Source organism: Epinephelus lanceolatus, chromosome 15 (genome assembly GCF_041903045.1).
Source record: "Epinephelus lanceolatus isolate andai-2023 chromosome 15, ASM4190304v1, whole genome shotgun sequence".
Taxonomy (NCBI): domain Eukaryota; kingdom Metazoa; phylum Chordata; class Actinopteri; order Perciformes; family Serranidae; genus Epinephelus; species Epinephelus lanceolatus.
In genome coordinates this window covers 23,105,875-23,129,703 of record NC_135748.1, presented here as the reverse complement: position 1 = coordinate 23,129,703, position 23,829 = coordinate 23,105,875, and the positions used below count along the sequence as shown (strand labels likewise).

General features: G+C 40.0%; 1 protein-coding gene across 7 annotated transcripts in view; it reads right to left on the bottom strand.

The window, feature by feature from the left end:
- The window catches only part of kidins220a (kinase D-interacting substrate 220a), a 56,197-nt gene extending 32,628 nt beyond the window's left edge, over positions 1-23,569 (bottom strand). For 5 of the 7 annotated variants that reach the window (XM_033643445.2, XM_078175071.1, XM_078175072.1 and 2 more), the window contains exons 1-21: positions 23,430-23,569; positions 17,599-17,757; positions 15,755-15,853; positions 14,909-15,007; positions 13,286-13,384; positions 12,739-12,837; positions 12,390-12,488; positions 9,457-9,654; positions 9,216-9,314; positions 8,795-8,893; positions 7,807-7,905; positions 7,443-7,620; positions 7,135-7,299; positions 6,773-6,952; positions 6,145-6,310; positions 5,771-5,922; positions 5,089-5,189; positions 4,793-4,978; positions 4,466-4,606; positions 3,238-3,475; positions 2,459-2,544 (exon numbers count right to left, since the gene is read on the bottom strand). In XM_033643445.2, the coding sequence (XP_033499336.2) occupies positions 2,459-2,544; positions 3,238-3,475; positions 4,466-4,606; positions 4,793-4,978; positions 5,089-5,189; positions 5,771-5,922; positions 6,145-6,310; positions 6,773-6,952; positions 7,135-7,299; positions 7,443-7,620; positions 7,807-7,905; positions 8,795-8,893; positions 9,216-9,314; positions 9,457-9,654; positions 12,390-12,488; positions 12,739-12,837; positions 13,286-13,384; positions 14,909-15,007; positions 15,755-15,853; positions 17,599-17,730 (2,715 nt within the window). In that variant the 5' untranslated portion in view covers positions 17,731-17,757; positions 23,430-23,569. Of the gene's footprint in view, positions 1-2,458; positions 2,545-3,237; positions 3,476-4,465; positions 4,607-4,792; positions 4,979-5,088; positions 5,190-5,770; positions 5,923-6,144; positions 6,311-6,772; positions 6,953-7,134; positions 7,300-7,442; positions 7,621-7,806; positions 7,906-8,794; positions 8,894-9,215; positions 9,315-9,456; positions 9,655-12,389; positions 12,489-12,738; positions 12,838-13,285; positions 13,385-14,908; positions 15,008-15,754; positions 15,854-17,598; positions 17,758-17,962; positions 17,996-21,316; positions 21,435-23,429 lie in introns of those variants that run through there. The other 2 variants (XM_033643448.2, XM_033643447.2) reach the window with 2 other exon arrangements.
- Positions 23,570-23,829: the final 260 nt, after the last annotated feature.

The window sequence follows — 23,829 nt, the reverse complement described above, 5'->3', positions numbered from 1 at the left end:
CTTGCTGATTCACTTTTCAATCATTCTGTAAAATACTGTCATACTTTGTGAGGGTGGATTCTTCATTTTTTAAAATAATTAATGCAATTTTTTTTCTATCCTTAACCTAAGTATGTGGTTAACCAGTATTATCACATTTATACGATTTCCTAATTTATTTTCTGTGATTCATCTGCTTTATATTGAGAAATGTTTTAAGTGTTGATCAAAATAACCATTATATATGATTATGGACAATACCTACATAGACAAAAAGGAAATATCTGGTATACTTGACGAATTTGTTTTGTCTCTGCTCCCTTAATTTTATGCGTGTCGTTTCCCGGGATTATCACATTTACAATTCTTTCCTAATTTCTTTACCGTGATTTATTTGCTCAGTGAGTTTACAATGGGTTTGTAGCAGTATTTGCTAGATAAATGCAAAGACTGTCAAAATACCGGACGTAGCTACCATGACTTCACCCACTATTTTGTAGACTCCTGTTTTGAAGCCTCGAGTTCGGCGCTTTGTCCGTCGCCATCTTGTTATTTTGGAGCCAGAAGTGACCATATTCAGCCGAGTTGGTGGAGCTGTGGAGGAGCGAGGGGTGGATCTGACTCACAGGCTGTGGTGAGACCTCTCAGACAGCCTGTCACTCAGACTACCACGCCCTAAATTATACATAACTATAAGCCTTGATAAAACGTAAATGGGTGAGTTATATAAGAATTCACCCCCGTACAGTTGTCATGAATGAGAAAAGTAGCTATATAAACCAAAACCATTTTTGTACCAGGCTGTAAACATGTTTATTTCTGCTGTAAAGTTGGGCCTTTTAACATGGGGGTCTATGGGGATTGACTCGTTTCTGGAGCCAGTCTCAAGTGGCCATGTAAAGAACTGCAGTTTTGGTTTAAGTGGCTTCATTCTTCAGCCCTGAAGGTCGACAGATAAATGAGATAAAAGTCATGAGACGATAATCGCTTTAATTTCCTTTGAGGACTAAATGGACTGAGATTGACAAGGACTTGAGGTGATTCTTACTTGATGCCCTGTTGGTGATTTCTTTTTATACCTTTCTTTCGTCCTGGAACTACTGGGAAAGTAACCCTTAACACAAAGCTAACTACTGATAACATATGGGCTGTACTGTGCTACTGCTGTGCATTTGTGTTCCACTAAAGCAATACTGAGCGCAGAGTTCCAGGTAATTATTATTGTTCTTGTAAACAAGATTTAATTCCAGTAAATGGAAATAAGATGGTAGAGATACTCCTAATGTCATCTGCAACTTGAGAAGCCACATGAAAATGGAGAGCCACTAATTCATTTTCCCCTCCTGCCCTCATTTTAATCTCCACTTGTAGAAAGAGGGCCCTCCTGCCAAGAGCTAGCTCGTGGCGGAGGGCAAATAAAAAGAGCATGCCGCCCGTAATAGAAGGGCCAACACCAATAATTGAGGGTACTAGATAAACCCGAGGTACAAACAAATGTCAAACAAACAAACAAGAGAGGGAGGCGGGAAAGAAGGAGGGGTAGTGGGAAGGTCTCGCTGGGGGGAGGGAGGCATCAGCGACAGCAGCAGAGTCACTTAGCCTCCTGCCAGCAGACCTGGTGCCAGTGTTTTGTCACAGGGACCCACTGCTGCTAGGCCTTGTCATTAGGCTGTGGCAACGCAGCAGGAAGGATAAACAGTCATTACATCAATTACACCAGGAACCTTGGCCGCACACCGAGCACCTCTCTTTTCGTCTCCATGTGTCTCCTTCTGTCCTCTGGCCTCTGCGCTGCTTGCCAACACCACGCCTGCACTGAACCCCCTCCCGCCATTCAGGGAGGAGACCGAACACAGAGAGCGCTGACAGTTTGTAAGGCAGCATCTCTAACCCTAATCCAATGTTTTCTATTCAAGCTGTGGTGAACTAACTGCATTTTAATTTGCTTTGATTAATGTTATGATATTAATTTCCAGCTGTACAATATTTCCGTATAACATGAGCGCTGTGAGAGTGTGGTGGGAAAACAATTTATTTTAGCCTGCTCTATGAACAATACATCTGTCTCCATTTTAAACTTTGTATTGAAAGCTTCTCTGCAATTTGTTATTACTGTTGGCTTTTTTGATTTGGTTGTTATGGGTTAGGGTGGGGTTTGAACTGCGTCTATCTAGGGTGACAAGTAGAATAAACACTGCTTGATATATTGGTGTTGGTATAACTGATTTGGCTTTACAATAATCCTACTCTTGGACTTGTATTTTTATTGATGCCCATCAATTAATCATTATCATTCTTCCTCCTATGACTCACACTGCATCCCCTACCATCTGAGAAGGGGGGATCTCTCTTTTTCTTCCTTGTCTTCTTTAGTTTCAGAGCATGGGTGGGGTTGGGAACTACTGATGTGGGGCTCTAAACCCCAACAAAACATAGTATGTGATATTGGTCTATAGACATAACCGTGAATAGCTGTTACCCTGCGGTTTAGGGCGGTCTTGCTGCCAAACTTGTCTTGGCCCAGGCTGGTCAGAGACATCTTCCTCTCCATATCTTCATGCCATCCTACAGAGAAAGAGAATAAAAAACTGAGCAGTGCATTTGAGTAAAAAATAAAATGAACAATAAATATTAAATGCCTGTATTTAAGGGTTATTACACCTTTATACAACCAGGTGAAAAGCAATATACTTCTGTGGATCCCATGTTAGTTTAGTTCCGAAAGTCACACAATAACACAAAGAAACCATTCAAGGCAGTGGTAGACCAGCAACTATGTGTTTGGCAAGGTGAAAACACTATTTATGTCGAAAAGTCCAGTTGCTGTAGACGGGGGCACCAGCAAAACAGATATATCAGCTTAATTACACATTATATTTAGATTATTTTTACCGCTTTACCTTGTTTTGGGACAGCCCCTCCAACAGCGTACTGCAAAGCCACCATACTTCTTTGACAGAAGCAATCATTTTACCTTGCAGCACATGGGAGTTGCCGGTGTACCACCGCTTCAATAGTTTAGTTTGTTTGTGTTATTGTGTGACTTTCGGTTCCAAACTAACGTGGTATCCGAATTTTCTGATTTGAATACATAGGGAATGTTATAATAACCTTAAATAATAAATTTATATAAAATAAGGGAAGCATCCTTTGAAATAGCACTGTATCTACAGAACCTGTCAATTCATGCCCCAAATGGCCCCAAACTGTGTGCAGTCCACCATACACTATACAATATGTTGTATATCAGCCCTTTACCCTCAGCAGATGATGGTTCTCCATTGACGGGGGTCGCCATGCAGAGCTTCTTGGCCGTACTGAGGCCTCTGCTGTTGAGGAATACTGGCAGGTGGACGATGTTCCTCATGTAGTCATGTCCGTTGATGTTGGAGTCTCTTAGCACGCTGTTGAGGTTTTGGTTGATGGCTTTGATGATAATATGGGGGTCACTTGCAAAGATGGAGATAAAAGGGCCTTTGGAGAAGAGTACCCTCACCTGAAACGAGAAAGGAAGCATAAGTTGGTGTGTAAAGGATATCTCTCACCACCCTTTTTTATTTTTTCATAAAATGTGTTTACCAAACAAGAACTTTTCGTGATGCTTTCAGACACAGGCTTGTGAACTTTGAGTGTCTACTACTTTAGTGTCAAAATGGTAAGTTTACAATCTAATCAACAACATGTCAGCTAGAGGCACCAGTCAGCCGTAGTACTTAAAGTTAACGACACCCGTGAGAACTGACTGTCTGCAGCACATGGTGTCGGGGATTTCCACTCTGCTAACTAAGGGACATTGTCCAAGTGTCACAGGACATCGATTTGTGCTACATGCATACATGGTTTGTTAACCCCTGGCCAGCACCATCAGCCTAGCCCCACAAGATCATGAACCTCTGTCCCTACAGCAGCTGTCAGCACCATCAGCTCAGGGCACCATCACATGATCTGCATCTTTGATGCAAATTATCTGGTCGGAAAAGTACACAGACTGGAGGAAAAAAAAAAAGATTAAATTTGTGTAACCTACGAAAAAAGGATTTCAGAGTGCTGTGTTTGAATCTCTCTGAAAACAAGATGGTTTCAGAGTGACTGGGAGGTGCTTGCAGAGATGAGAAGATTACATTAGCACACAGGAGGTTGCCATCTTCTCTGGGATTACTTCATCAAATAATAACATTTGGCTAAAGGAAATTTTATTACAGCAGCTGGGAGGAAGAATCTAAACTTGGAGGAGAGCTGAGGCAGCTGGGAACACCAGGGTGGCTGCGCAGCACTGGAGATGTGTGGGCTCTGTGTACACAGGTGGGAGACCCACTAAAGTTAAAGCCAAATGGCGGCAGCTCTACGACAGTCTGTCTCATGGTAAGAAATTTGCTTGAGTGACAGATGTTGAAAATATAATTGCTTTATAGTATCTCATGTTATCAGTCAAAAGGAAGCTCCACTCATCATTTTTGTTCCCACACACACATGTGGAAACACACACCGTGTCAAGCATCTGCAGAACTCTGTCCTGCTCACAGGCGTCCAGTCCGTCTATGATGACAGCCATGCGTGTCTGGTTCTGGGTAAAGCCATCAATGGTTTTGGCCATTTTTGACATCAGCTCTACTTCATGCTTCAGAACCTGGTGTGAGACAGGAAAAGTAAATCAATTGCTAAAAACAAGGACAAAGGAAATTGATTGGTTTTAGGAACTACAGCGTCATAACTTCACAAGCAAATGGAATGCCCCTTTAGCCACGACAACAGGATGTCGAAGGATTTGCATTCATCCTTCACTGAGTACAATGAATAAATTGTTTTAGTCTACCTTCATAAAGCCTTCACTCTTGAGTCTATGCATGTTGTTGGCAGCACTGTGCAGCCGTTTCCTCTGGGAGTTAAGGACAGAGTCGGCCACCTGCCACCAGGTCCTACAGTTGAGGAGTAAGGCCAAGCCCACCACACTGGCCATGGCTATCAGCACTGCATTCACTGTCAAGTTCTCAGAGTCCACCTGGAGAAATGAAAGCATTGGAACTGATTAGTGGGGCATCCTGTCACCTAGTGGTTAGAAGGCGTACTGTTTAAACACAGTGTATCCAGCTCATTACTCTATTAACCCACCTTAAAGATGGCCAACAGAGCCATACCAGTGATCAGGCATCCCAGTGTCAATGCAAACAGCACGAAGGAGGGTACACAACATGTTTTCTTCCACTTCTTACCTGCAGTATGAGATGAAGGTAGAAGATAATGTGAGAGAGACAGAACACTAACAAAAACTATGTTTCCTATGCACACTGAATTACCGCAGCCTTCACATATTAAGACTGTTTAAGGAAGGATGAAAGAAAACCATCCATTTTGAGCAGCAGTTATACTTACCTGAGCTCCTCTATGCTTTCAAGAGTGTCATTCTTTCGACAGCATTCTCAATCTAATTTTGCAGTGATGCAAAATTAGATAAAATACCAATAATTCAGGGGACCTTGTTTATTATGCTATTAAACAGGACAGCACACATTCATATTTTAATTTGCCTGCCACTAATGGCAGGCAAATTAAAAGGGACGTTACTAACTAAATATAGACTAGTTGACTTGTCTAAAATTAAAAAACAGTCTTAAGCAACATTTAATTGACTAGTTGACTGATGTCACACATCCTATCCCTATTTAATGCAAGCTTGTAGTTGCAAATATGCTGTATGATTTTTAATACAAACTGCAGGTCTGATTGTGACGTTGTGCGCTGCCATAAGAGTCATCACGTGACTGACATCTAAAGCCAAAGATGGCAACATCACCTTGGACCTCATCGTTCTTGAAAACCCTGAAGAGCCTGGTGGCCATGAAGCCAAACTCCCTCTCACAGGCATCAGAGAGCGTGGCAATCATCTCAGCCATAGAGGTCTCCCCTCCAACGCTGGAGAGACGGTTGTAGTCTGTGAACAGGAACCTGTGTGACATGTAAGAGACAGAAATGATGCTTTGATTTGTTAGGTTACACAGGAACTGGGACTGTTCATTTTAACAATGTTGTGAACACTTAAGTAGTGATGTAACAGTCATACTAACCCATCTCTTGAGCTTTAAAACTCACAATAAATGCAGAGGTGAAGTGTTTAGATTCTTCCTTAGACCTGTGTGTCGTGTGTGTGTGTTTGTGTGTCACTATCACCTGACAGGCAGTGCACGGGTGGTCTGCTCAGGAAGTTCAGGGGGGTTGACAAACATCAGTTTGAGCAGCAGCTCCAGGTAACCGACCTGGCGAGCCAGACGGGTGCTGATGACCCACGCCCAGTTCCAGCTCTCCCTCTCACGCCGACTTCCAAAGTACACCAACACTGGAGACAGTGGGGGAGACGGAATTGTTTCAGCTTTGTAGTCAGGTAACAATATGGTTAAGTTCTATTCATAAACAAAGGTAAGTTTTTTAAGAGAACTTACCTAACTTTTTCTCTTAAAAATCAATAACAATGTAGGCTAAAAAGCTTAAGTCATCATCATGCTTGGTATTAGCTGTATAATGGCACACTCTCGTGATCAAAGCAGTTTCAAAAGTTCAACACAGAAAACCCTGTATAAATATCAATATTACCAACGTTATTTTATTTTATATCTATCTTTACTTTTATTGGTATTCTCATTTTTTTATGAAAGCAGAACACAAGTACATGGCCTTATGTGATACAACCACTTCCCAGGAGGCTGCTCTCCTTGAGGAGCAGGTCAAATGAAAACTACATTTCTCCACACTCATCACTTATTGCATCAGTGTTGCATTTCAAGCTCATCTGTCTCCTCACCAAAGAAGATGTAGAGCAGAGCGAGGAGGCTGAGGGAGACGGCGATTGCCAGCCTGGGATCAACAGTGAAGCCCAGAACCACGGCCACTGAGCCGCAGAGAAGCAGGGTGAGGAAGACAACCAGCCAAGAGAACTGGAACAATGGCTCTATCTGCTGGCCTGCGAAGGTCTTCATCTCATCTAATGGACAAGAGGAAGGAAAAAATAATCAAATACAGGACAGTATGTGGATATAAAGCAATATTAAAACAGACCCACTGAACATCATTTGTTAAGTGTTACAGAAGGCACTGTCTAATTTTTCCCAATGCAGTTCTTTTCATCTTTGTACAAGACCATTTTAATGCTGTGAGCTTACTTACCCTCCAGTTTCTTAAGAAGGAAAGACTTGCCGCTGCCCCACTGAGCGTACAGTCCAACACAGATAGGTGGCTGCATGGTGGGCTCGCTGAGGATGTCTGCTAGAGCACTGCTATACAGGTCATAACCCAACATGTCTCCATCTGATTCAGAAGGGGACAGGTGCTCTGACAGAGAAAAAAAGATAAGGAAGTGCAGAAGAAGAGGACAAAGTAAAACAGTTCAATCTTTTCTGATTTCTGAACAACAAGGCTGTGAGCGTGTTTTGTCACACAATTCTTTCTGAATGAAATAGAAACACGGGTCATACTGGCTCCAAATATCTGTGTGAGGATGCTTTTCTGGTGGGTACAGTCGATGTTGTACGGTGTCTCTCCAGCTTTGTTGGGGCGATAAAGCAGGCGGCCGTCTTTAGGATTCCTCAGTAACAGCTCAGCCAACTTTCGGCTTCGTCCTCGGATGGCAATGTGGAGGGGCGTGTCTCCTTTCTGAAGGAAGAAAAACACTGAGTTGACTGCTTTTTGTTACTATCAAACTAAAAAGTAACGTTCAAGAAATCACTCCAAAGACAAAGCATACCCCAAATTACTAAACTAAATAACTATTAAAATCCTGTTATGAGAGGATTTTCTGTACAGGTGTGTGTAATGTGCAAGTGTGTTTTTACAAAGTACCTTTTCCACAGCAGACACCTTGGCTCCTTTATCCAGCAGAAGTTCCACTATCTCTATGTTCCTCATTTTTGTGGCTTTAATAAGTGGGGTCTCTCCCTCCTAAAATGCAAGGACACACACAAACACTGGACTTTAAAATCATTGGTTCCAAACCGAAGGGTCTCGACCTCCACTAGGGGTCACCAAAGCTTTACAACTGTCACAAGGCCTTCTTGATTTTAAGAAGTGTAAGTAGATGTTTTGGAAATATATACATTGGCCTATATCTCTGCATTTCATTTATTTATGTGAAGAAAACAAAATAAAATTGTTATTTTTGAAGTTGTGATATTATTCAAAATATAAACTTAAAAAATCTCACATGATAAGGGCACAGTGAAGACCTGAACACAAGCTACATTCACACAGCCTTCACTCTGCTAAACAGCCTCATCCTGTATTTTAAAAATGCACAGTTTAAACAAAGAGCTAACTGAACAATGGCCAAGCGGCAGGGTGAAGAAAACACTGAATTTGTCAAAATAAAAAAAAAAATAATAAAAAAAAAACCTATTAAGTATGTATGGTTGTTAAAGTAAAAATAAAAAAATACACAACACAGACAAAAAAATAAAAAAATAAAAAAAATTCCTAAAAACATCAGAAAAATTCATCTCTGATGCAATACTGTCAGAAAATAATCTGCTTGAAATTCATTCATATTGCCTTTTTTTTTTTTACAGACTTCCTGTAGTAACTACGGTTAGCTTATCAGATGTTCCGTAATGTTTTTGTTATGCATTAAATATAATATGAAAACCCCATAAAATATGTCACTTAGAGGTCTTTTCTATCACTGACTTTACTTTTATATTATAAACTTGGTATATGAAATACACATGCAGGAGAGAAATGCAGAGAGAAACATGACACTTTAGAAGTAACAGTCGTGAAATTCAAAGGATAAGAGAGAGTGTATTTTACATCTTGACTACTGAGTGTGTTGTACCTTAGTGCAGCTCTCAGTGTCCGGGTTACACTGCAGGATGTCTCTCACCATGGTAGCGTTGCCTTTCTCCACTGCCCAGTAGAGGGCAGTCTTTCCATCCTGATGTAGAAAGGACATGACAAATATTAGTTTACCTTTTAAGTAATAAACCATGTCAAAAAAATCATATGGATTAACAGAGAATGTAGTGTGTTATTTTGTATTGTGCGTTGTTTATGTATAATGTGTAGCATTATATAGGGCATCAATCACAGGGCATTATATACCATTAATCACTGTGTATGTTTGTGTAATCCCATGGATTAAAATTCACTTTACCCAGAAACAACAGAGGGACATATCACATAGAGAAAACAAACACCCTCATGCCTGTATTTAAACATCAATATGGTAGTGAAGATAGTGGGAGAGGAGACCCTACCTGACCCCTGACGTCAATATCAGCATATTTGTTCAGCAGAGCTCGGACTATTTCCACATGACCTCCTCTCACTGCTCCAATCAGCATGGTCTCCCCACTCTGACAGAGATAGTGAAAGAGACAGAAAGCAAAAACAGAAGGAGAGGCACAAATTTTGTTTAAATTATGTTTCATTTCATATCAACTGCTTTTCCACGTCTTCAAACAGCAAGTGCGCAATGCTGCTGTAGGGTGGCCTCACCCTGTCTAGGATATTGACATAGGTGCCTGCATCCAGCAGGTCCTGCACGATCTCAGTGTGACCCTCCTTGGCAGCGATGGCCAGGGCCGTGTTGCCATCCTTGTCTGTCATGTTGACATTTGGGTTCCTCTTCAGCAGCTCCTTTACAACCTTTGTGTAGCCGCCTTTCACCGCCACAATCAGAGCTGTCATCGAGTTCTGAAAAGACACAGGGAGGAGAGATTTAAATTTAAGGTTCTTTATTTCTAACCCTAACATTTCAAAATTACAGATGTTTCTCTCTACTTGAATGGGGGTTAGGATTTTGGTTGGTGTTCAGTATGTTTTAAATATTTTTACTGAGCCAAAGAAGATTATATATACAGCATTGTTGTGTCAATGCATGAAAGAATTATAAAATCATATCTATGTACAGTCACAGATATAAAACAGATGATACAGAAGATATGGGATTGTATTTTAAGATTGGAAAAGTGTCAAAAATATGAAGCTCAAAAAGAGAAAGGAAAATTTTGCAAAATAAAGGAAATAGTAATTTAAATAAAAACACAGAGACAAAGACAAAGATAAATAGATGTGATTATGCAAAAAATGACAAACAGTAAATCTAAGAATTGGCACATAAAGACAGGGCACTGTAGAAACAATGATTTATCTTTCGTTAGTGTGCATTCAATACGACAAATGTTCAATAATTTATGGCTGAAGATTAACAAATTGTTTTCCCCAAATGTTATCAGTTTATCTCAGCAGCTCTGGGAAACACTACAGGCTAAATGGCAATTTATTATTGATATATCTTCCAGCAAGCCCAATAACTCATATATTTTTCCAGGCTATAGAGTCTCTAAATCACACGTAAATTAATTGCCGTGCAACATTAGCTACTATAGTTCCATCTGATTATTGATGCTACGTATCAAACCATCACATCGTTCAGTCTGTGACAGCACAGATGCAACATGACTCGAAGGAGCACAGATGCGCTGCGTCACTGATGCAATCAATTATTTAATATTGCGGTTTACTAATGAGCTTGTGGCGCTTGGGAGCATTAAATCTTGATTGTGTGAAAGCAACACAGGCCGCTTTGTGTGTCATGGCACCCATGATGAACCCAAAACAAAATTAGACTTGCTCAGCTGTTAAGCTACCTGTTCAGACTACCAAATCAAATATTAACACTGTTTAGGAAACACTGCCTAACATTATTATGGCAAATAATTGTGGGTGCAAAGCCAAATAGGAGGTGTTGTGACGTAAGCATCAGCACCATTAAAAAATAAAATAACAATTTTCTACATTTTTTCTTAGACTTCAAACTTTCAAAGGCTAAAAACTGCAATTATAATCAATATTACTGCGTAGATGTTGTGTTCAAATGTAATAAATTAACATCATTCTATAAATTTATTGATAAAAATTCTAATATTGCTCTTTAATTAAGTATCGAGTACTAGAGCCATTGTCAGTGGAAAAAAAAAAAATAAACAACAGAAATAAAATGGAGCTGGGGAAGGGGGGTTATATTCAGAATATCCAAGATTAAAGCCGTAAAATAAAAGAAAAAATATGTGGATATTATCTGACATTAAAGTGGTGAATTTATGGGGGAAAAAACTAATTTAGGCTAACATCAGAAAAATTCTCTGAGGTTAAGGTAAAAAAAATTACAAGAGAAAAGCCTTTAGAGCTTTCTCCCAGAAAGTCAGGTGACGCAGCATTAAGAGCAACATAGAGAAGAAGTTGTGGTCAATGACTGGGTCAAGCACAGGACTTTTACCCAGGAGACTGGGGTTCGTGTCCAGTGTGAGTGAACGTTGATCTATTATTTTTAGGCTTAGATGATGTATAGTTCTCAGTTTTGATGATGTATGAAGTTGCTGAATGCACAGTGTTCATATACTTTAGCAGAATAGCTAGACAGACCATGTTAATCTCATATTTTGATGTTGCTAGGACAGCTAATTCTGATGGTCAGGTAATGTCACAGAAGTCGGCACAACTTTCATTTTGGACCTATTTTTAAACTATGATGGGATGTCTCGATTAGATGTTTAAAAGGTCATTCATTGTCTCAGTGTGGGATTCCGGTGGTGTTTGTAGTTTATTGAGGTCTTTCCAGACAGAAGAATCTACATCTAAAATGCTCAATCTGGTCTTATTCATAATTATGTAAACTACAATTGTAAATTGCAAGTCTACTTAATTCCAACTTGACTATCATTCAAAATATTTACTAGTCACATTAACAGCAACAGAAAACTTTTAGTGTACAAAAATCCAATAAGGCTTTGTAAAGTCAAACCATGTGAGGTCTTCCTAGATGAAAGCATCGTAGTGTTGGATCTCTACTGACTGTGACTGACAAATAGTAAACAACAGCCCCGTTTCCACCAAGTAGTCTGGTTCAGTTCAGTTTGTTACACATTAAAACAGTTATTTTTGAGTTTCCATTGTCAAAAGTTGTGGATGGCAACAGTAGAATGGTTCCATTTTTTCATACCTACAGTAGCACACTGATCCGATACTGAAAGGTGCAACTATTAACACTGCAGTCTGCTGATTTGGCAAGAGAGAGTCCTTACTCATACTCTACAAGGACTCAGTGTACAAACCCACTGTTTTTCAACATCCCATCGATTGTGACAGAGACTGTAAATACTCAAGCCTGCTCTTTTTTGTTCTGAAAATGTCAGCATGCAACCCCATTCAGCTGACAATCAGCAGTGACGTGGCCATTAATATCCGTCTTACTATCTGGTAACAACCCTGTCTATATTTTAGAGTACTGTCTGCAGTGGAAAGGCTAAACAGATTGTGGGATAAGGTACATGTAGGTACGGGTTCAGTAACAGTTCTATGAGTACTATAACTTGAGTGTTTGGTGGAATCACAGCTAACCAGTCACAGGAAATCTATAATCTACCTACCGCTCCTTCTTGGTCCACATCAGCTCCGTTAGCCAGAAGATGCATCACACATTCATAGTGGCCCTTCCTGGATGCCCAAATCAAAGGAGTGGTACCATACTGCAGAGACAAGTGCATGACAAAGTGCATGAGACATAAGTGGCAAGATACTATTTAGTCAAAACTCCAGGGACTTGCAAATAATCATGAAAGAAGGATGATAAATAAAGGAAGAAGGCAGAGGGACTTATGGGAACAGGAAGCTGGACGTGGACCAAAGCACTTGAATGTCTTTAGCTCGTACCACTAACTGCATCATCTGTGTGATTAAAAACAAGTAAATGATGAACATCTGTCAGTATGTAGTTACCTTGTCGGAGCAGTTGACCTTGGCTCCGTGCTGCAGCAGGAGATGGACAATCTCTGCGTGGCCTCGACCTGCCGCCCAGATAATGGGGTAGACGCTGTACTGTTGGGCCAGAGGAGAGGGGTGAAGTCATGCTGACAGTAACTAATGATCAGTGTCAGGCCTGCGGTCGAACTAACGCTTTAAGCCACCTTACATGACTGAAACAGCAGATGATGGGGAGGCGTCGCGCTGTGCAGGTGATGAGCAGGATTGTGGTTGTGTTCAAATTTTTGTTACTCTGAATTATGTATGTGAACAGACATTTACAACAAAGGTATGTCAGTTAAACAGTGATCTGAAACATTGGATTACATTTACATGGAGTAGAACACATCATGTGAACACTTTCTTCAAAATAAACTGCCCTGTTGAGAGACTATTTTCGTGTCATGTACTGAAAGCATGCCTATTATCTTTGTAATTTTCAGTACTAATATAAATGCCAGTGATGTCATTGGTATTATCAGAGGGGAACTAAGATGAAATGCAGCGTGTCCAGTCTCAGTACCTGACCAGTGATGTTGGAGTTGGCTCCTTTTTCCAAGAGCAGCTGGACCACATCTGTACGACCTTTATAGGCTCCCCACATGAGGGCAGTCCAGCCTCCCTAAGTAGGATACACACACACCGAGCAATGTTTAGTTGAACAGAGAAATTGTGAGGGCAAGAAAGGAGAGCAGAGACAAAACACCTCTTCATATAGAATATATACAGTTTATGTGATATTCTGAACATAAATAGAGGTGTTTTCATCATAATAAGGTGTAAGGGTAGTCACAGTATTAAATTCAAGCAGCAGAGGTCAAATCTAAGCAGCTTTTGCGGTAGGAAAATGTGCTATTTACAGCTGGTGTGACACACTTTCCAGTGAGTGAACCATATCACGCAGTGTGGTTTATTATAATCCCACTGTGATGACTGGCTGTGATCTGTCCTGTGCAGCTTAGACACGCGACGCACGGCAATGAGTCAGTCAATGTCCTGAGTCCATAAAGTCACAGAAGCCAAGGATGTAAAATCAGCTCTGAATGTCTCATCGCATGTGATAAAATAGTGAAGGCAATGTGCCAATACAGTATCCTTCTGGCTGATAGAAATGCACACTGCCTCATGTGCTGGGACATCTACATTGATACCAAACCTGCCCAGCCCCAGGTAATAAATATGTGTATCTCATCTGCATGTTGTCAATAGTCTGCTCATGAATACAGAAAAGCAGCTACAGCAAGCCTGCAGACTGCTGTGTGCATCTGAAAGGTCTCAATTCCAAGGCTAAATCATATCACTGCCCCATGCAGAGACAAGCAGAGCTCAGGAAATGGGATTACTACCAGAGAGGCGCCATCACACGTAATGTAATTTCATTTTATGTCCATTTCAAGGCTAATGGTTCATCCTGTCCAACCAGCACTGGGGTCATTCCATTTTACAGAAATCATTAATGTAAATACAATCAAGACTTTATTATATTTTCAACTGTATAAATGCTACATATTACTGTACTGTAAGAGTCAGTTTACAGTAAAGGTAAGAGCAGCTTGTTAATCAAACTTTGGAGTTTAATGGTTCAAGTAGAGTTAGAAGTTTGACAAAGTGTGTTAGTGTTTCATGTTGTTTAGCTATGACATCTCTATCATTCTTTAAGCTCTTCAATGGCACCAAAAGATACTGGAATTACTGTTTTTTGCAGAGTCTCCTTTACAATTGGCTGCTGAGTAGTCTGGGTGTTGCTGGACATGATATTCACCATTATCCCAGATGTGGAAATACGCCACAATCAATTTATTGTGAGTGTTTTTTTTATCACAATCCATGATAAAATCCCTTTTGTCAAGTCATTTTGGCACATAGGATGCATTACTTTACCTTAGTCCTGTGGCACTCTACACCCTTGTTTCATTTTATTTTTTCAACCAAATTTTTTGGGCATTTCCACCATTTTTTGATAGCAGATAAAGAAGAAATCAGGAAGGTAATGATACCTAATATTGACAAAATTTTTTGGCCTTTCCAGAGGACAGGATATCATTACTATTGTACAGTATAGATGTTCGTCATATATAAAACAAAAAAATATGTCTGTTAACAGCAGATTTTAAATAAAGAAAAACGTTCCCCTCTATGTTCTCACCATGTCTCGATGTTCCAGGTTCGCATTGTTCTCCAGCAGCTCCCTCACCACCTCGATGTGGCCCTCCTTAGCTGCAGAGATCAACGCCGTCCAGCAGTCCTGCACACACAGACAACCTGTTACTGCAGGAACTCCCATCAGACTCCAAATCCAGTTGGACAAACGTCTGTCCGAGCCCTACGCAGGACAGCTTGGGACCCTTCCAACCACTATACCTACCAGCTGGTCATACCAGGTGCTCATGGGAACACGGTGTCGCATGGACAGACAGGAGTGTCAGAGAGTTAAGCGTGAAAGACAAGTGCAATATAGTATGTTATGCTTCGCCTCTCTTCTTCCGTGTTAGTACAAGACTGAGCACAAGTTTGTGTGTGCTATGTGTAATAGCAGGTTACATGTACGTGAGATGTTAATGAGAGGTGTAGTGTGTGAGCATGCATGCGTGTGCCACAGTGGGAGGGTAAAATGCATGCGTGAGTGTGTGCGTCTGTAAGGGGCTGGCTTCTGGAGGCACAGGGTGTTGGCCAGCAAGTGGATCCTGTCATTTAGTCAAAAGAGCGAAGGTAAAAGTGTGTAATAAGTTGTCATTATGGCTCATGATGGCTCATAATAGCTGTGGACTAAAGCCCAAGTGTGGTGAGTTCAGCAAGATGGAACATCAAGACCACTGGTTCAGCTACGTCTTCTCTGTCAAGTGGGTAACGTGGTAAAAATGACCGCATTGTTTTTCACCTGTGCCTGGATTCCTGTATGCTCTCAATGTTTAATATAACGCCACGTGTGCTTGTGTGTGAGGGTGTGTTCATTTTAGGCATTTTGGGATGTTGTGTGTCTGTGTCTGCTTACAACGTCATCCAAGTTAACGTTGGCTCCTCTCCTAATGAGCTCTTGTACTATCTCCAGATTGCCCTGCTCTGCCGCCACCATCAGGGGAGTCTGTCCAATCTGGAAAAAAAAAGGAGGAGAGTGAAGGAACTGAAAAAGCGATAAAGATTTTAACACAACATCAAGCTAATTACTTACACTGTTTTCTATGTAACCCTCTGAGAACTGAGAAAAGAAATGGCAGGCAGCAATACTGTTTGATTATTTCACTCAGATCCTGAAACATAACCTGATAATTGATGCCTTAATGCAACATAGCCTACACATACAAAGCTTTTCTATTAGTCAGGTTAGAAATGGTGTTATTCTACATTTTTCTTATTGTAATCAAAACCATTTATTAAATAAATACTTCCCTAAAACAACTTTAAATGTGGGTTTGTTCACTTGTGAGTATTTCCAGCAGCAGGATGGTTGAAGTTGGACTGACATTAAAATAAACCATGTGCCCATGGGCATGAAAACGAAGGAACAGTTTTTAAATTTTTTAAGTTTTTGGACAACAATGGGGGTCTATGGCACAAAAAAAGAGTTATATGAGGGTTTGGCTTTCTAAACTCAAAACATCAATGCTAACATTTTTATACAAGTGCTTAGTGCCTATAAAAAGTACTGACCCCACTTAGATTTCTTTCTTGCTTATAGGCCCAGTGTGTAAGATTTAGGGTGATTTAGTAGCATCTAGTGGTGAGGACTGCGCATTGCGACCAGCTGAAACTTCTCCTGGTTGGAATTCCTTCACTGTTCATTATCCACAGAGGTCTCTTTCTCTCCAAAACAAATGAACCAGGTGATTAAATCCAGTAAAAACACTGAATAAAGCAGTTTCATGTTACAAATCAGTGTTTCTCTGATGCTGTTTGGCATATTGGAGCCCAGCATCTGCTTATCTTTGCTCACCTTTGTTCTCTGATAACTTAGGAAACAGACGTTCAGGAGGTTTTTAACCGAAGCCAAATTATCCACAAGGCACTCTTCCTCTCCAAAACAAACGGACCAGGTGATTTTTACAAGTAAAAACATGGTGACCTCCGTAAAAGAGGGCTCACTCCCTATCTAGATATAAACGGCTCATTCTAAAGTGACAAAGACACAATTTTCATTTTCAGGTGATTATATAGTCAAGAAAACATAGTTATTTTACTGTATCCATCTCTACGAATACATCATCCTAAATCCTGCACACTGGACCTTTCAGTTTTTGTTGTGTTTTCAGAGAGATATAACAGAGCAGCACAACAACATTAGCACAAAAAATAAAGTAAGACAAAGCAAATAAAAATATACAGTAACAATGATTGGTTGTCTCTGGTTTTTTTTCAGGTTTTTTTTTCTTCTCAAAAGGTATGTCAACTTTTCCATGACAAAAATGTCTTTGCCCTTTTAAGTTTTCATGTTTATCCCAATACAAGATTAAATCAAAGCAGGTTTTATGTCATTTTGTTTTACATTGATCAATAGATAAAGATGCTTAAATGTCAAAGTGAAATTAGATCTACACAAAGTGACAATGACACATGAAAACTTCCTAGGAGAGTAGATACTTTTTATAGGCACTGCATCTCATACATGGCCAATTTAAAGAAAAAAGATTAACCATTCATAAACCAAGCACAATACCATGTCTTGTCTTCTCTCTGCAGGCAGCTTTACAAGTTTCAGTAGTATTGTTTCACTACAGCAGAGTGAAAAAGTGATTCTAGTATGTCTTTTCCCACATAATCTCAGAGAGCCTATCTTCACACTGCTCTCCAAAATAAACAACTTGAGCCAACGGGAGAGTTGCTGTGATAAGGCTGACTTACATCACTCCTGCTGTCCAGATCTCTGAACTTATCCAAATGTGCTTTGATGGCAGCCAGGTTCTCCTCCTCCACGTAGCCGAACAGACTCTGGACGGCCAGAGAGGTCATCTTCAGGGAGGTGGTGGTATCCATGGCTGATCGCTAACCACCTGTACACTGCTGTGGAGCCAGAGCAAAGCAGGTAAGCATTCACAAACGGCTAAAAGTACTTATAGTTTCTATGTGGCCAGCGTAGCTAAATGTACAGCACTGCTAAGAGAGAAGCAGAGAGGTTAAAGCCAGGAAGAGGGTGTGGTGAATCTTTGAAGCAATGCTGGGCAATAAACAAGCACTGTCCAAACCCAGCTCACACGAACATACTCACCCATAAACAAAAAACAGAGGCTGCATCTTTAAGCTATGAACGACATATAATCAGAGAAGAGGGTCATATTTCAAAAACATCTGTTTAAGTCTCATTAAAAAAGAAAAAACATGGAAATATGTTGTGTAAATGTAGACTGATTTAACAAATTATTACCAGTGTGGCTTGAATGTGTGTGGGCTTGCTTTTTTGCACGCTGTATTATTTTAAAAACAGGCTAGTACCTTTTATATTCATGACTGCCTTTTAACTAAAATTACACTTTTACTTCGGCTTCTAATTTGCCATTTTTACAATAAAAATTTTAATTATTTTACTTTAATCTCTTTATTTCATACTTTTTTATTCTTCCTACCTGTGTCTTTTTAAACTTCTTTGTATAAAATAAGTTTTATGCACTTTTATTTCCTTATACCTGTTTCTTTTTAAAAATAAAAAACTTTATATGCAAAGCACCCAGAGCTGCCTCTGTTATGAAATGTGATCCATTAATAAACTTTCCTTGCTTTATATTAATTTTTAACTTTTTAAAGTTAAAGCAGATAGTCAGAACGTGTCATTCTGTTATATAAACATCTGTATCTTACCAGGCACATGCACATAACTCCACAAATTTTTTAGGACACTTTAGGACACAGTTATTTGTCCCTTTCAACCAGTATGTGAAAGTGTGGTTACAATTTGGACCATGCACTCAACATGCTCATTACACAAGAGCGAACAGGGGCATTTGTTTTCAATTTAGTTCAGTCTGGCTGCTCATGCTGAAAACATGAGCTCTCTGCTCGGTAACATGAAGGCAGAGCAGTCACAATGCCCCACTTAAGAAAGTCTAAGTCATCAAATGCAACCGAAGACAGACAATAGTCTCTTAACTTTGATCTTTTGATGTTAATGACGCCGTGGATAATTGGTGCACTCGACTGTGTGCTCCAATTATATCGAGACCGACCTCAGCTCTACCCTCCTCCACCGCCTTAAACTGGACTTTGTGGAAGTTGTGTGCGCTGAGGAAGAAAAGTACTGTTTTGTTAAGGGCCTGAAAGTAAAAAAGGTGCACAATTTCACTGAAACTGCTTTGCATTGATGGGAAAATAGCTTTAATATGTAGTTAGGGTAGCACTTAGTTGGGGAGATTATCTATAATTAGGCTCCACCATTCTAAAAAATTAATTTAAACCCATAAAACACGTGCATGTTCCTCTATTTACTGTATGTTTTTAACCATTTTTACCCTGGAGTTTAAGAGCAGTACTCACACATGATATTTCTATAACAATTGTCTACTGACAAGACAATAATAGTAAACATTAAGCTGCAGCTAATGATTATATTTCACTGCCGACTGGTCTGTATGTGTGCTGCGTGCAGTATTGATCATCAGCCAAGGCTTGTACGTCAACACACCAAGAAATCTATATAGAGAGCTGCTTAGTGTGAGCAAGAAAATAGGACCCAGGAGAATGAGACTGGCCGCTCACTGCCAGAGACACAGGAAGCTCCCAGCCATCAAACTGGTGCTCTTGGGATCCAAGGCATGGACATCATTTACAAGGGCGTCCCATGTCAACATACATGGATGTCCTGAAGAAAGATGCAGGAGTAGAAAGCACTGGCAAGCTCGCCAGACGCATGGAGGATCAAGATGACTGAAGACGCCAATGGAGGGCTCATCAGAGGACGAATGAATGAATTAGTCTGTCAGTTATTTTCTCAACCAATCCATCAGTTGATCTACAAAATGTAAGAAAGAAGTGTTTCCCAAACGCTAACTGACCACACCCAAGATGGCGTCTCCCACACCCAAGATGACATCCTCAGATGTTTTTTGTCCATAAGTCAAAGATATTCAGTTTCCTTTCAAAGAGGTGTAAAGAAACCAGAAAATATTCACATTTAAGAAGCTGAAATTGGAGAATTTTGACTTTTTTTTCTTTTCTTTTAATTACTCAGACCGATTAATCGAATGTCAAATTAGCTGGCGACAATATAATAGTGAAAGATATACTTTTCAGGATTTTCCTTAAAACTAATGTGTAGACTCATACAGAAGTAATCCCTGTCAGTCGTCACTTTAAACCCACTTGAAGTGTGTATCAGTGTATTTTTCTCTCTTCTTATTTCCTTATATTTTCTACATTCTGGCTGTTTATGGGCATATATCATCACAGAGGTCAGGTGAGGTCAGGGCTTAAATAAGAGGTGGTGCCAGACCATAATCAATAAGCATTCAAGAGACATGGTGCTGAAAAAACGCAAATGTGGTGAAGTGAAGCGTCAAACGAGTGAATCTGTGGCTGGCTTTTACTTTCACTTTGGCTGGGTGTGTTTGCAAACAGTAACCGACAATCGTGTATGGTGTACCTTTAACAACTAATCACTGCACCTCTAGTACACTCACCTTTTTTTTCTTAATCTCTTTGATGTTGCTCTTTTTAAATCATATTGTTCTAACTTTGTAGTGTTGTTCTAAGTTCTCTGTACAGCACCTTGAACCTACGTCTTACTATATAACGTGCTTTATAAATACAACTGCCTTGCCTACTGCAAAACATCAGCGCTTCCCAGATATTGCATGTATAATTTCACCTGATAAAACATACCCCCCCTCAAATGTGGTTGTTTTAGCTCTAGCAGGGATTCAGCCAGTCGATAAAAAACTCATTAATGATTCATCAAGTTGGGCTCTTCCATCATGGTCAGACTCACTTCCTGCCACAGCAACACAGAATTAATCAGCTGCATTCATTGCCTGCAAGTTGCCTTGGCAATGGGGTTTCACATGAAGACTAGCAAACACGCTGCTCAATATTTCAACATAATCTGTGAGACAAGCAGCTCAGGCTCAGGTCAGTGAACGCTTAAATGTCACATGCCTGTCGGGCTGTCGGTACAAAGGCCCCAAAACAGTCAATTCAGTCAAACTCAAAGCAGACAATCAATAAATAAGTACATATTCTTTATTTTTTCTTCAGTCTGACATTGTTTGTTCAGTCAGGGATCACCTGGCAACTCTTCACACATATCAGGCAGTGCCAGGCATACATAAAGAAAATCCTTTGTGTACAGTGAAGCCTGTTGACACACCCTCCTCAGCTCCTTGTCTCTCAGCACAATGGGTGGATGATAACACCACACAAGAGCCAATCAGTAAACATTAGCTCGCTCTCTCCTGAGCAGTGATCAGATGGGAGTTTACATACATTTTCTCTAACAAAACACACACCCTGTAAAAACCAGCAGAGACAAAACACCAATAAAAACAGTTAAAGCTATAAAACAAATGATAAAAGCTGAGCAAAGAGACACAGTCTCTAGAAAACACTAAAAAAGGTAAACAGAAGAACCCCTTACCTTGGTGTAGGGTGAAGATTATGTTTATTTAGCTGTTCAACACCAATCTTTATCCCTTGTTCTCTCACACACACTATCAACAAACACTGCCAGGCTCAGGCTGAGCATCCCCCCTTCACTCAAGGCTGAATATTAGATGAGGGGGTTGGCCTACGCCCATCTTTTCCCGACACAATAGACACACGGGACCAGATTTCCATTCATTGCATGCACTGGATCAGCACCAAATTAGGCAGATAAAAGGGCAGAGACAATTAAGATGTTGGCTTAATTTGAGCGATTACAATCGAAGAGTGATGCAGTAAAGTAACATTTGGTTGATATCAATGAGTCTTGTCACTGAGTGTGTTCAAATGACTCAATTACTAATAAAAGCCAAATATGTCAAACTAATCGTGAAACGCTGCTGATTTATTAAAATATCCACAACTACAAGCCCTAGAAAATCCCCTTACTTTTACGTTGAGCTGGGAAATATTGACAAAAATAAAACTAAATATCACAACATTTTAAAGTAAAAGCCTAAATATTTATATGTATCAATAAATGGAGTATATGATAGAGCAGAACTTTAAAACAACCTGATAATATATAAAGGTTTCTGCACTGAAATGCATTTTTCCAATAAATTTCTGATTATTGCAAGTGTAAGGGGCAGTGTGCGATTTATTATATTCAGCCCATGGTCTTCTCCAACGCACCTGTCGACCTATAGATAAGCAAAGGTTTCGCCTTTTGATCAGTTGGTCTACAAACTGTCACAAAAAAGTGACATAGTGTTAAAAAAAATTCCCCAAACCAGTTGACATTTGTTTTCATCCATTACAAAACAATACATTCAAAAATGATCACATTAAAATAAGTTGCAACCACAGAGTTTTTTTTTGGCATTTTTGCTTTTTAGTCGATCATCTTAAGTGTTTCCAATTAATTTTCTGTCAATCTACTTGTGTATTAGGCTAATTGACAAGTGATTTAAACTCTGTAGAGAAATGTTTTAGTGTTTGCTTTTAGTATAAATTTACAAGCAAGAACAGGAAGACACAAGAAGAGATTTTGAGTAAGGAAATTTGTTGTAGAGTGGATGAACAAACAGGTACAGGAAAGCACTGTTTGTCCCAGGCCTGCCACTATAACATTAAATAAGGGCAGAAATATTCATCACATAAGTGTAAAGCAAGAAAACACACATTTAAAGAGATCAAAACCCCTGGATGATATCTTGCCTGGTTTTACTACACCTCAATATTATTTATATCAGTATTTTATAACACCTAGACCTGCTTTTAGGTAACATATAATCTAGTATTTATGTGAAAACACAGGCTACCTGATGTTATCATGCTGCTATCTGAAGACACACAAACATGAACTTGGGAGGCACACTGGATAGGATCTCTAAATTTAACAGTCAGCTCCTAGTGGCTGGTCATGTGGGTATGAAACTGCTGAGGATTCAGTTCCCTAAGGCATGCCAGGGTCTGCTCCAAGAAACAGGTCTACTGAGGTGTATGGAAAACTTTAAAAGCAAAACTGGGAACTGGTCTTTTTGCATCAGTTTATAGCCAAGAGTCCTGAGTTTGACTGTGTTTATCCATTTAAATGAATGAACCTTGTGCTTGGCACTAATACATGGTCACAGGAGCTGCTGGAGAGAAACCAGAGATCTGACTGACAGCCAACTAGGACATGGTCTCAGCGTAAAACACACTGTGGGTCTGTGCTACATGTTTCCTGCCTGTACATTTATCTAACAACAGGTATGGCGCATCAGCCGCTCTGACTGCCTGTCAAAAACATTAACATCTGGATGACACAGATAAAGACATCACGTGTAGCCTCAATGAGACAAGATAAAATAAGTAAAGTAATACTACACTTTGTTCTTGTCTGCTCTGTAATGGACAGCTTTTGTCTAAGATGTCAAAGCAGACTGACTTCCCGTGTTTACTACTATTACTAGGAAGCAGCTGCAAAACACTCGCGAGCCCAACTCCCAACGGCTAAGAAGCTAACGTTAGCTCAGAGTGGCTAGCTCTCCAACAGGTCCCCACACTTTAATCACCTCTAATAAAGATAAAAAAGTACAGTGAACCACCTGAAGTAGTCTTACCTGGGCTGGGCTGCTCTGTGACCGTCTGTATTTTCATTCCACTCCGGAGAATAAAGTTAAAAAAGCCGTTTTTTTATGTCATACTTTGCTTCTGTTTAACAGGGCGACGTTAACCTCGTACAGTAAAGTCAGTAGCTCCGCCCACCATCACCCCTGGTTACAGTGGCGTCACGTGTGGAGGAGCAGATTGGGGCACGAGGAACCCCCATTCACAGTTTGTCTACAACAAGGACCCCATCTGTCTGGATTATTACTGTTGGCAGATGGTATATCATGAAATGTTTTAACTTACCAATTGTAGTATTATACTTAAAACCTATAATGAGAACATAAAATATTATTAATTATTTTCCAGTACATTAAACTACCCAACAGTAGGGGAGACCGGGGTTGGTTGTCA